Source organism: Cnephaeus nilssonii (assembly GCF_951640355.1).
Source record: "Cnephaeus nilssonii genome assembly, chromosome: 1".
Classification (NCBI taxonomy): domain Eukaryota; kingdom Metazoa; phylum Chordata; class Mammalia; order Chiroptera; family Vespertilionidae; genus Cnephaeus; species Cnephaeus nilssonii.
The window spans coordinates 116,499,382-116,512,057 of record NC_137072.1 but is presented as its reverse complement, the minus strand read 5'-3'; the positions used below and the strand labels follow the sequence as shown (position 1 = coordinate 116,512,057).

Here is a 12,676-nt window from a genome sequence, read left to right as displayed (position 1 = left end):
TCACACTTTTGGATTCTTCTTTCTTTCCGCCTCTCTGGTTGGGTGTTTTTTTCTTCCTCATATTCCAGATCTTTGGTTTGACTCTTCGGGTGCCGTGGTCTACTCTGTATATTCTTTATTTCAGACAGTGTATGCATAATTTCTGACTGGTCCTTTTCCATTTTTTTGGTATTCTCATTTAGGTCCTTGAAGGTCTCTTCAAGTTTCTTAGAGGTTTTTAGAAGATTCTTGAGTAACCTTATAAATATGGTTCTGAACACTGTGTCTTCCATTAGTTTGCTTTCATCTATCTCTCCTACTTGTGACATACTTCGATGTCTCCACATTTTGCTGCCTCCTTGTGTTGATGGAGTGGCTTTGTGTGGTCGGTGACCTATAGGGGCCAGTAGCTCAGCTTCCCCAATCACCCTAGGTGGTCGCTCTTGGTACTCCCCTTTGTGGGCTGAGTGGAAAGTCTTGGTGTAGTTAAAAGCCCTGATTGCTGTTGGTACACTGGGAGGAATTGACCTCTGGTCCAATTGGTTGTGAGGGCCTGCTGTGTCTATAACGGAAGAATTGCTGTGCTGGAGACACAGTAGGGCTTTGGTGCTCACTGAGTCTGCCTCTTGAATGTGTCCCTTATGAGAGTGGTTGAAATTTGGTGTCGTCCACACCGACAGAAAAGTCACTCTCACTCTCCGACTGATGGCCGAGAGTCCCGTAGGCGTCTGGGTTCCCCGCGTGTCCCCAGAAACTGGAGTTCAGAGTGGTTGGGATTGTTGGTATCACTGGCGGGAATTGATCTCCAAGCCAGCTGGCTGTGAGGATCAGCAGTGTCTCCGCTGGGAGAGCTTCTGTGCTCAGCTTGGATGGGGCGGAGTCTCAGGGTGGCACAGACAAGCTTTGGTTTCCCGTCTGCTCCGCCCTAAGAGGGGCCGTTTCTCCGTGCCCTAATCAATGGCTGCGCGCCTCTGAGAGAAGGCAGCTTTCAAGCTTCGCCCGCTGCCAAACAGCCCAGTTTCTCCCCGACCGCAGCTGGATTTCAGTGCAGTCGGGAGGTTTTGTTTTTCTCCCGAACGAGAAAGCTGGCCACGCAGCGTCTGCTGCCCTCCCTCTCCGCGCGCTGCGAGCAAGCCTGCCGCATATTCAGCCGCCCGCCCTTTCCACGCTCACGGATCTCCGCACCTCCACAGCTCCTGAGGCTCAGCGTCCCCCCCCCTCTCTTTTTTTTTTCTTCTTTTTTTCTCTAGTTGTAGGTTTTCCACTCTGCCAGCTTTCCGGTGGTTCTGGACAGTGTGCACTCTGTTTTCCAGTTGTAGTTTCAAAATTGTTGTGGTAGGCAACAGTTAGGTGTTTACCTTATGCCGCCATCTTGGTTTCTCCTACCAGCGCTCTCTTTAGTAACCCACGTGGTCTTCCTGAAGGGCTGGGCTTCCTCTCCCGGGCTGTCTGGTGGGCGGCCCTGCAGTTTAGTCTTCTATCAATTGGTTGCCTCCCGCATGCGCCCTGACCGGTGCCCAGGACCCAGCCACAGTGGAGGTACATGCCCTCGCCCAGAATCGAACCTGCGACCCTTGTCTGAGGGCCAGCGCTCTAACCACTGAGCCACCAGCCAGGCCAAGGGCTCAGGGTGGGCTTAGCCCCAGCGTGTGGGTCCAGGTGGGGTTCGGTGTTTCCTTCCAGTGGTGCCCGTGGCTTTGGGGGAGCATGTTTGTGACTGTGCGGGGGTGGGGGTGGGGGCTGGTGGTGGGCTTCCTGCCACCCCGAGGCCTGGGCACCAGGCCGTCCTCTGGGCCCCACCTGGTCTCGGAGATGAGATGGGCTGTTCCACCTCGCCGGGGCTCCAACCGGCCGCTCAGGCATCCCTCCCTCCCTCCTACCCTCCCCCATCCATCCTCCCTCTGTCCACCTACCAGCCTGTCAGTCCGTCCATCCATCCTGCATCCATCAGTCCCTCTCCCTCCCACCGACTCCCCAGCCCACTAAAGAGCGCGCCTGCGGGAGCCGCCATGGGGAGCGCGAGCGCTGACCCTCCATCTGTCCTCCCTCGGCGTCTTGGTCTGCAGGACACGAGCCCCACCTTCTGAGCGACCTCTGACCTGAGTTGGGGAGTCAAGGCGTAGTCAGGCCTGGCCCCCTCGCAGGCGGAGGCATCAGACGCTGCAGGTGGGCAGGGCAGGGCAGGGCCAGCGCTGAGGCTCCAGGGCCGGTCCCTGGGGGGAGGGCGCACGTCCTGGCCACAGCACACCAGCAGCTTCCGGGGAGCAGATCCCACTCGAGCCGGCCAACAGCGGGGAGACCAGGGGCAGGACCAACGCTGGACAACTCAGAGGAAATTCCTTGACAAACATTTATTTTTTAAAAAACAATTGGAAAATCTAAACAGTCCCGTGCCTGTTTTTAAAAGCTGAGTTCTTAAGACTTGGCACAAGGAGATTCCAGCCTGGCGGGTGCCCCACGGACCCCAGCCCCCACTCAGGAGCGAGGCCACGCCAGCCACGCCGCGCCTGCAGCCGGACACTTCACCTTCTTTAGGCCAGCTCACTGCAACAGAGACACGACAGACAGCGGAGAGGGAGCTGCAGGCGCCAGCACGGCTGATGCTCACAGGAATGGGCTCTGTGGCCCGTGCCAACTTCCTTTACACTCAGGCATCAAAAACCCGCTGACTGTCGCTCCCAGAGACCAACCTTCGGGGTCTCGTCACAGCAGATCCGCGACGCCCCTGGAGGAAGGTGGACGGCCGCGGGCCAGGGCAGAGGGGGAGCGGTCGTGTGGACGGACCACTGACACGTGAACCCAGGGGACAGAAACTACTCAAAAAACAAACCAGAAACCTGTTCACCACAGCATGAGGCACCTGGTACCCAGGAGTGGATCCGGGAGACGCGGGCGGCCGTGCTGAGGACAGGCGAGCGGAGGAGAGGGACCGAGCAGTGCCCGCGACCAGAGAGCCAGCGTTGCTAGGACGCCACTCCCCCGGCCCGAGGTCAAGGCCATCCTGTCAGAAGTCCAGCAGCTTTTCTGTTCAAGTTCAGAAGCCGATTCCAAGATGTGTGTGGAAAAGTCCCTCATGGCCTGGGAAGACGGATGCGCACTCCTTCCGCGCGTCCAGGGCTGATCAGGCTGTGCACCCAGCGGCAGGACCTCGCGCCTCCCTCAGACCCACCCGGCTACAGGGAGCGGCTCCCTAGCAGACGGGGCTGGGACAGAGGGGAAACCACGCCGACGGGCCGTCTGTTCACGTGAAACGCAGGGACGGGCAACAGCAACTACGGTGACAGAGCCAGGGGCCGCCCTGGCCGGTGTGGTCAGTGGTTAGCGCGTTGGCCTGCGGAGCTAAGGGTTGTGGGCTCGGTTCCGGTCAAGGGCATATACCCTGGTCGGGGTGCATGCGGGACGTTTCTCCCCCCCCAATGTCCTCGGGTGACGATTAAAGGGAAGGGAGTGCCTCCAGTGGGGCTGTTGCCTGCGCCGTGGCGGCCACGTGGGCGCCCACGTCACTCATCACGGGAACCAGGACTGTGACTTCCTCCGGTGGCCCTCAGACCGACCAGAGGAACAAACGCCACCCAAGCCCGAGGCCGTCGGCCCCCAGCCTCACTGCCTCCGGGAGCCCGGGCAGCCCTGTGGCCGCCAGAGGCTCACACCTACCCACCACTGTCCAGAACGACGCACACCCACCCACAGCGAGGGCGTGACCACAGCAGACGGGACGGGACACTGGACACGGGGCACTTCTGGGGACGGGGCCGGCCTCACCGAAGGCACGGAGGCCGAGACACACACACATACATATACACAAGCACATACACACAGGGCTGGCCTCATCCAAGGCAAGGAGGCCGAGGCGCGTGCGCGCGCGCGCACACACACACACTCACACCTGTGAAGCTCAAACAGGGAAGTCGCCTGGCTTGTCTGTCAGGGTCCCTGAACAGAAACCCGCACACGGGTGGCTTAAGCCTTTATTTGTCCCAGGGGCGGGAAATCCAAGACGAGGGAGCAGACGGACCTGGTGTCCAGAAAGCCACCACCTCGCCCGGCAGGAAGAGGCGCTCCCCGAGTGGGGCTCCCCCCTCGGACCCAACCACCCCCCAGGGCCCACCCACAGATCCCACACGCTGGGGCTGGGCTTGGTAGTTGAACGTGGGGGTCACAGGCCAAGTGGCTAGCTATAGGAGCGTGGGGGGTCCTGGGGTGGGCCCCACTCCCTGGACAGCACACTGGAGGCGGTCTGTGCACGCCCCGTGACGGCCACTCCCCCCACCTCAGCCATCTCCTCCGGGAGCAGGAACCACCACCCACACCGTCTGAAGGCCAGGCTGTCAACAACTCAGGTAAACTGAGTCCCATGTCCCCTCTGCTCACCTCCATGTCCCGGGCCCAGACTCGTCCCAGGCCTCTTACTGGCCAGGCACAGGGCACGGCTCTGGGCCCCCTGCCCGAGGCCTGGCAGTGGCCAGTACAGACATGGTGTAGAGGCCCAGCAGGAAAGCTGCCCTGCTGGGGACCCAGTGGCTGCGGGGAGCCCTCCCGGCACCCCAACCCCACGAACACTAGCACGCTGCCCGGGGTTCCTTCCAACAAGGGATGAGTGCCTGATGGCCGAGCTTCTTCCAGGTGCCAACCTGGGGAGGTGCCCCTTAGACCACCCGAGGCTCCTCCCCGCGGGGTGCCCGCAGGGCTGAGAATCACCCCCGAGCCGCCCTCCCTCCTCTCATGCATCAGGGAAGACGGGGCGTGGGGTGGGGAGGGGAGGGGGACTTCCAGCTGGCAGTGCCCGGAGCCACCGTGGGCCGAGGCCGAGCGGCAGACACAGTGAGACAGGGACAGCGAGTGGCAGTCACGGACGAATTAAATACAATCTTCGCACGGGGCTTTCAGGCCGGGTTCCCGCGGCAGGGTTGGGGGTCCCGCGGTGTGACGCTGCAGGCGAATCAGCGCTCGGTGCGGAGCAGGGGCCTGCGCCAGGCACACGCGGCATCTGAGGCCACCGCCCTGCTGGGCATGGCCCCTCGGTCCCAGGTCCCGCTCACGAAGACGCCACCCTGAGCGCGGGCCGCGCCAGGACGGTCCTCAGAGCTCGTTGTGGCGCGCCCGGGAGATGCGGCCCGACAGGTCCTGCAGGTGCTTCTTCACCTACAGAGCGCGGCAGGTGAGCCGGGCAGGGGAGCCGGGCCGGGGACAGGCTGAGCCCACTGCCGCCACCGCCCCGGCTCCACCCAGAGGGGCCAGAGCATTAGCCCCGCCCCCAGGTCCCAGCCTTGCAGGCCTGGAGTGGGCGGGGGAGCTGGGAAGCCCTGCCCCCCCCCGCCTGCCGTCCCTCCCCCCCCAGGAAGCCGAGGCCCGGGGCGGCACCCGCCTTGTAGCCCAGCTCCTTGGTCTTCTCCTCCAGCATGGCGTAGCGCTCCTTGTTCCGGCTCACGTGCTCGTGGTCACCAAACCGCTCCACGTGCCGCAGCTTCTGGTGCGAAATCTCCAGCTGCTTCTGGTAGTGGTTGTGCTTCTCAATCTTCACTTCAAAGTGCTTCAGCTCCTCCTGCAACGGCCCAGTCGCTGACTCCCCACCTCCCGGCAGCCGCGGCCCCCTGCAGCCCCCTGCAGCCCGCGCACACGGGGAGGCCGCTGCACTGGAGGCGGAGGGGGTCGGCGGGGGGCGGAGGGGAGTGGAGGGGAACGGAGGTGGATGGAAGGGGACGGGCAGGTATAGAGGAGGGCGGAGAAGGGCGGAGGGGGACGGAGGGGGTCGGAGGGGGGCGGACAGGGATGGAGGGGGACAGAGGGGGGCGGGCAGGAGCAGGCCCTGGGAGGGGCCACGGCTGCAGTCAGGGATAAAGAGGCCGCAGCCCCTGCCCAGCCGCCGGGAGACGACAGGACAGGCAGCCCGTGCCCTGCTCACCCGAAAGGCCTCCAGCTCCTTCTCCGAGAAGTTGGCGGACCGGGCCAGGTCCCACAGGTCGATCACCCGCGGCTCCTCGAACTCTGTGGAGAACAGGGCCACCTCAGACCCGCACGGCGGCGTGGCCCCGGCTGCGTGTGCGCCGGCACAGGGTGTGAGCGTGCAGGTGTGGGCATGTGTGTGATGCACAGGGGCCCGTGAGCGTGTGTGTGTGCGCGCACGTGTGTGCACCCTTGGGAAGCGCCGTGGGCACCCGTCCCCCACGTGCTCAGCCGCAGGTACGGGACGCGCTGGACGTGGCCACTTCCTGCCAGGCCCCTGCGCGGTCCCGGTGTGAGCACTGGGCTCCAGAAGGCAGTGTGGGTATGAACGAGCCACCGCGTGTGGAGCTGCGTGTTACTGCGGCGTAACCAGCTGTACCGACCGATACACGGGCCGAGGGACCATGGATGTGAAGGGATGGCGTGTACCTTTCAGAGAACTTGCGAAGGAGGGCCTGCCCGTGGGCCCCGCCCCGCCCCGCCCGCCCGAGCTCACCGGCCTCGGCGCCGTAGCCCTGGTGGCTGACTCTCCGCAGCCGGTCGTAGCCCTGGCTGATGCGCCGCAGCCGGTCCTTGAGATCCGCATGCCGGCTGTGCAGCACCTCCTCCTGCGGGCGGCGCATGTCCGAGGGGCTGATGGCGTTCTCCTGGATCTCTGGGAGGCGAAGCGGGTGCCCGGTGAGGCCCGGGGCCTGGGGGGGGGGGGGAGCCACCGACCACACAACGGTGCCACCAGAGGCCACAGCAGCCAAACGGTGTTTGTGGAGAGGCCGCGGAGACCAGGTCACTAGGTGCTCCATCGACCCGTCCCGCACCCGCAAAGGCACCCTGACGGCCTCCCGCAGCTCCCCCCGCAGCGAGCAGGGCGCCCTGGGAGCAGGGCTGTCACGGGGGAGAGGGGGGCTGCACACACCTTCGGTCCTGCTCAGCGTCTCCAGCAGGACGTTGTACTCGCGCACCTTCTCCCGATGGTGCTGGAACTCCCGCCACAGCTTGTCCAGCTCGTCCCTGGAGAACTTCCCGGAGGTCTTTGCCTGGGGGGAGCCTGCGTGAACACCGCCCAGGGCGGCTCCTCGTCCACACCTCAGGTGCCCCCCACCCAGGACCATGGGTGACAGGTGGGTAACGAGGTCCTACAGAGCCACACCCCCCCCCCCCCCCCCCAGAGAAACAGCAGGACACGAGGGTGCGCCCGGTACCTTGTGCCACAGCTTCTCCAGCCGGGGGTCCTCCAGGCTGTCCTGCTCGGTGCCCTCGGCGAGCGAGTTGCTGCGGAGGGCCCGGGCGTCCTTCCTGCCGTCCAGCCGGTACTTGGCCAGGATGACTAGGAGGGCAGTGGGCGCCAGTCACGCCGGCCCTGGGTCCGTGGGGCCGGCCAGCAGCTCTCCCGCCGGCTGGCAGGCCGCCTCCCCTTTCCCAGGTTCCGCCTCCGCCTGGTTTCCGGCGACCACCGGGCCCAGCAGAACCAAGACAAACCTGACCCCTCCCGCCAGCGCTGGCCGCCTCGCCTCGTAGCTCCCACAGGGAGCAGGTCCCGCGGGACAGGGGTCATTACCGGCGTGGCGGTTTTCACAGCCCATTTCTGGGGATGCGGAGACATGTGCCCAGACGCAGGGTGGCCGGAGGGGACCCCTAACCGGGACCCCCTTTGTTTGGAGGGAGCGGTTTCCACAGGAGAAACGCCGCGGGCAGCCAGGCACGCGCCGCTACTTCCCTCAGCTGGGCTGCTTCGGGGGCTGTCAGCAGCCCGGCTCCCAGCGCCCCGTGGGGCAGGGCTTTGGGACAAGCCCCTGGTCTGGCCTTGGCCCTTCCCCACCCACCCACCTCCTTCCCCAGAAACTGGCGTGGGCTTCCCTCGCCTTTCAGTCTCTCCGCCGACCCCAGCCCTTCCTGTGGACACAACCAGTCGGCGAGGGGCACCTCGGCCCATGCCCTCCGCACCAGCGCCTCGCCCGTCTGCCCTCAGCGAGCGCCTGCGCTGGGCACTGCGCTGTGCCCGCCTGCTCTCGGCTCGGCCTCCCGTCTGTCTAGAGGTACAGGCAGCCTGTGCCCGGAACTCCCTCCACCTGGAAGCCAGACCCCCGGGGCTCGATGTGAGCTGGCGGGGGGGGGGGGCGGGGGGGAAGGGGTCCTGACGTCAGACCACCCAGCCCTCTCCCTAAGCTGCAGAAGGGCCCCCACTGAGCCACCCGGTGGGGCCCTGGCCGGTGGGTCAGCTCCTCAGGCCGTGTCACCGAGACCCGTATGTCATCGGTGCAATGAATACCTGGGAACTGGAAAAGCTGCCCGCGGCCCGGCCCGCAGGCCCGCTCCCGCCCACAAGCCGAGTGGAAGTGCAGCCGGGTGCCCGCCCCTCGGGTCAGGAGGAAGGAGGTACCGTTGAGGTTGCGGATAAGCTTCGCTTCCTTCTCCCCGTCCTCATCCAAGCCTTCGGCCTTCAGCTTCTTCCAGGCGAACTCATCCCTCTCCTGGATCTTCAGGTCGGCGTGGAGCTCGGACAGGTCCACGGGGGAGAGCTGCAGCTGCGGCGGGACAGGGGACACCTGACCCCGCTGCTTGACGGCCGACAACACGGCCCGGAGACAGGCTGACCCAGACACTGGAAGGCCAGCAGGAGACAGAGCCCGGTCCCAGCCCTTCAAACCCCGCACCCGCTCCTGCAGGACTTTGAAGGGCCCTGCGCCCTGGGCGTGAGACTACCGGCTTCGTCTGAACCGTCTACAGCTCGGCATGGTCGCCACCCCAGGTCCCCAGGGAGCCACCTGCCCGCAGGGGCCTGAGCCTGCGGGCACAGGACGCCCACCCGCCCCCACTCCCTGGATCTTTAGGATCGCTGTAAGTTCCAGTCCAATGTCGATGCCTCCTGGGAAAAGAGCTGGTTAAGAGAAGCCAAAGGCAAAGCAGAAGGTCCAAGGTTAAGCAGCAGAAGAAACCATCAATGCCGGGAGGCAACCCACACGCGGACGGAGCACTGGGCAGAAACCAGGGGATGTCTGGTGGTGGCGATGGCCGCACAGGGACCCCTCCACTTCCAACTCACCCGGGTGTGTACCTAACTGCGCCTTCTGCCTGTCAGCCACATCTCGGCAGATTAAAAGAAACTACTGGGCCCTAGCTGGTCTGGCCACAGGCGGAAGGTCCGGGATGGAGTCTGGTGCAGGCTGGACCCGGCCCTGGTTGGGGCGCATGCAGGAGGCAGCCAACCAATGCGCGGCTCACACACCGATGTTTCCCCGCAGCTATGGTCTCTGGCGGAGCACAGCGCAAGGAGGCCGGCAGGGCGAGGTCACCGCTGCGCTGGCCCCTGGAGGCCTCCAGCACCCTCCCCTTTCTTGATGGTGGCTCAGGGAAGGAGCCCCAGGGACAGAGCAGGCCAGCCCACCTCCTGGTAGCCTTCCCGCCCTCGGGGACCCTTCCAGAGCCCCTCCTGGAGCAGAGGGAGGTGGCGCCCCAGGGAAGGGAACGAGGCCACAGGCGGCGCGGCGCACGGGACGCGGGGCGTTCACACCATCGCCCTCGCGCCCGGAGGCCAAGCGCTTCGCCAGCTTTAACCACCGAGTGGGGCCCAGCACCCCTGAAAAGAACGTGGGGCTCCCAGACTTTGTCCCTGAGCGCTCGCCCCGCAGCACCAGAGCGCACGGCGACCCCGAGCCCAGAGGGCGGCACCGACCGGAGGGCTTCCCTCAGCCCCACCCACCCACACCGCGGGCGCCCAGGCCGCCCCGCCCACGGCTCACGGGTCTCGCAACACCCGAGGCCACCCGAGCCCCCCCGCGCACTGGACCAGAGAGGAACTGGAGAGCGCGCCGCAGAGTCGAGATCGCAGCGCCGGACGGGATGAAGCAACACGCGCAGCTCCGGAGGCCCGCACCCCCCGCGGCAGGTGCGCCCCCGCCGGCCGCGGACCCGGGGAGGCCCGCACCCCCCGCGGCAGGTGCGCCCCGCCGCCGCTCACCCGCTGGGCCTTGTCCCACAGCTGGTTCAGCTTCTCCATGCGGAACTCCGCCGCGGGCTCGCGCTGCGAGGGCCGCTCGGGCTCGTTCTTCTCCCGCGAGTACTTGCCGCCGTGGCCCGCCGCCGGCCAGGGCGCGAGCAGCGGAGGCAGCAACAGCAGCAGCAGCGGCGGCGCCAGGAGCCCGCGCAGCCCGGGTCCGTCCCTCCGCGACGCCATCTTCCTCTGGTCGGGGAGACCCAGTGCCTCTGCCTAGCGGTCCCGCCAGGCCCCGCCCTGCCGCGCCGCCTCCTGGGAGTTGTAGTCCTTCCCGCGCGACCAGCCCAGGCGAGGCCGCCGGCGAACTACAAGGCCCAGGAAGCCCTGCGGCGGCACGTGAGCGTTTCCCAGGCAACCACGCCGCGGCCTCGTGATGCCGGGCGCCCGGACTGCTGCCGAATGCGCTAGGGCTTCCTTAACGGAGGTTTCGGGCCGGTAGGGGAGCAGGGGGGCGAGGGGAGGGGGATTGGTAGAGAGAAGACCCGGCCACCCAGACCCCTTTCCTCTCTTCTCCGTAGAAGTCGGACCGTGCCTTCCTGTGCGGAGACGGCTCCTGTGACATCTGATTTTGAATGTTCCCTGTCACTGTGTGCCCCACGTCCGGTAGGGCACGCCCTCCCCTTTGATCACGGGGCTTCACGGTGAAACTGCACGGGCAGCCGTGGTGGGTTTTAGCCTCCGACGCACCGGAGCCAGGCCGGCGTGTGTGTTGGATTGACTTTGCGTTCCCTATGCATCTTGCGTTCAGCATTTTCCTTCCAGGAACACTGGATTGGGATTTGGGTAGAAGTTCCTTTGATCCTATAAATCAAGTTGGGAGGAGTCAACACACCCAGGAGAATCTATAGTTTTCTAGCCCCGGCCTGGTCTCCTTTCGCTGGGGCCTCTCTGGGCCTCTGACCCGTTTTCTGCCTTTCCTGGAGGTGCCGCTGCGCACCACCCCCGGACTTGGATTCTGTAATAATGTCTATCATGAAACTTATTTTTCCACCATAGTTGCTCACCTATGGGATGAAAGTGGAATCTTGCACATAGATTTTGAACCCAACAACTTAGCTCAACTCCCTGTTCATGACCATCTTTCTCTAGACCAGGGGTCCTCAAACTTTTTAAACAGGGGGCCAGTTCACTGTCCCTCAGACCGTTGGAGGGCCGGACTAGAGTTTAAAAAAAACTATGAGCAAATTCCAGTGCACACTGCACATATCTTACTTTGAAGTAAAAAAACAAAACGGCAAAAACACCTGCATGTGGCCCGCGGGCCGTAGTTTGAGGACGCCTGCTCTAGACTCTCCAGAGCCTGGTGCGCACACCGCCGTCCGTGAATACAGCGTTGTTTCTTCACACCTTCCCCCGCTGCCCGGTCACATCCAGGCTGACCGTGAGTGGGAAGGCTGCCTGCCCGCGGGCACCCTGTGTCCCTGCGCCTCGGAGGCCAGCTTTCAGCACTTGCCCATTAACTCGGACGGCCGTCCCAAGGTTTTGGGGAGAGGCTCTTATCAGATTAACAGCTAAGACATCTTAAGAACAGAGATTGAGTTTTAGCTCTTGCCAGCTTGCCTCAGTGGAGAGAGCGTCGGCCTGTGGACTGAAGGGTCCCGGGGTTGATTTGGGTCAAGGGCACGTACTTTAGTTGCAGGCTCCTCCCCGGCCCGGGCCCTGGTCAGACCTGCAGGAGGCAACCAATCGATGTTTCTCTCTGTCTTTCCTTCTCTCTAAAAATCAATGGAAAAATATCCTCGGGTGAGGATTAAAAAAGAGAGAGAGAGAGAGATTGGATTTTATGGAATGCTCCTTCTATGTCACATGTATTGTGCTTTTTAACATGTTAATGCGTGTGACCCCCTTTCCAGTCTCTAAACTGGAACGCTGTCCCTCGTCTGCCTGTCCTGCCCCACTGGGTGAGCCTTGGGTGGAGGGCTGGGGTGTGACAAGGAGCAGGGTCGTGAGCTCAGGTTCCCTGCTGCTCTGCATCCGCTGTGCCACCTGGGCGGTGGATTAGCCCCTCAGCCTCTGCACAGGGGCTGGGCCCCATTCCGCCCCGTGCCTGCACACGGTGAGCGCCCCGGGGGTGGGGTGGGTCTGGTGGGGCGTGGGTCGGACAGTCTTTAGGTCTGAAGACAGGAATGCACAGCCCCCAGGCAGGGCAGCAAGAGAAACCCTTCCCCAAGTGGGAGGGGGCCCCGCCTGACCCTGGAATGTGCCCTTGGAGTGACCGTGAGTCAGAACCAGCCGGGATGGGCCAGAGGGAAGTGCTTGGCAGGGGGGGCCGCAGTGCAGGCCTCAGTGCTGGGGCGCAGCCCGCACCTGCCTGGTGTCACCTGGAACACTGGGTCCTGGGCGCTCCTCCTGGGCACCTGGCTGAGGCGGGGCTGCTGGCTGGTCCGGGACTCTGCGCCCAAGGGCCCAAGAAGGTGGGCGTGCGCCGTGTGAAGTCAGTACCCACCCACATGGCCTCTGTGGAGAAGGGGTTTCCTTTCCACTCCTCACTCTGCAAGTTCTACACTGACATCCACAGCTGGACTCTCACTGTCCGAGAGCTGACGCGGCAGGGCCACGCGGTGGCCAGAGACCCGCGCGGTGCGGTCTCTCACAGAGGCAGTGGCTGCCCTGGCTGGTGTGGCTCAGTGGATAGAGCGTCGGCCTGTGGACTGAAGGGTCCCAGGTTCGATTCCGGTCAAGGGCATGTGCCTCTGTTGCAGGCTTGGTCCCCAGTGGGGTGTGTGTGTGTGGGGGGAGGGGAGTGTGTGCAGGAGGCAGCCG

At 64.4% G+C, this 12,676-nt stretch overlaps 1 protein-coding gene across 1 annotated transcript; it reads right to left on the bottom strand.

Annotated features, from left to right (window-relative positions):
• Window positions 1-3,934: 3,934 nt before the first annotated feature.
• LRPAP1 (LDL receptor related protein associated protein 1) lies at window positions 3,935-10,122 on the bottom strand. Its single transcript, XM_079766756.1, has 8 exons — window positions 9,878-10,122; window positions 8,300-8,444; window positions 7,122-7,246; window positions 6,836-6,956; window positions 6,419-6,577; window positions 5,882-5,964; window positions 5,345-5,521; window positions 3,935-5,121 (listed from the first exon to the last, which is right to left on the bottom strand). Exons 1-8 carry the CDS (start codon window positions 10,091-10,093, stop codon window positions 5,059-5,061), a joined length of 1,089 nt encoding a protein of 362 aa, XP_079622882.1. The 5' UTR covers window positions 10,094-10,122; the 3' UTR covers window positions 3,935-5,058.
• Between the last annotated feature and the right edge of the window lie 2,554 nt (window positions 10,123-12,676).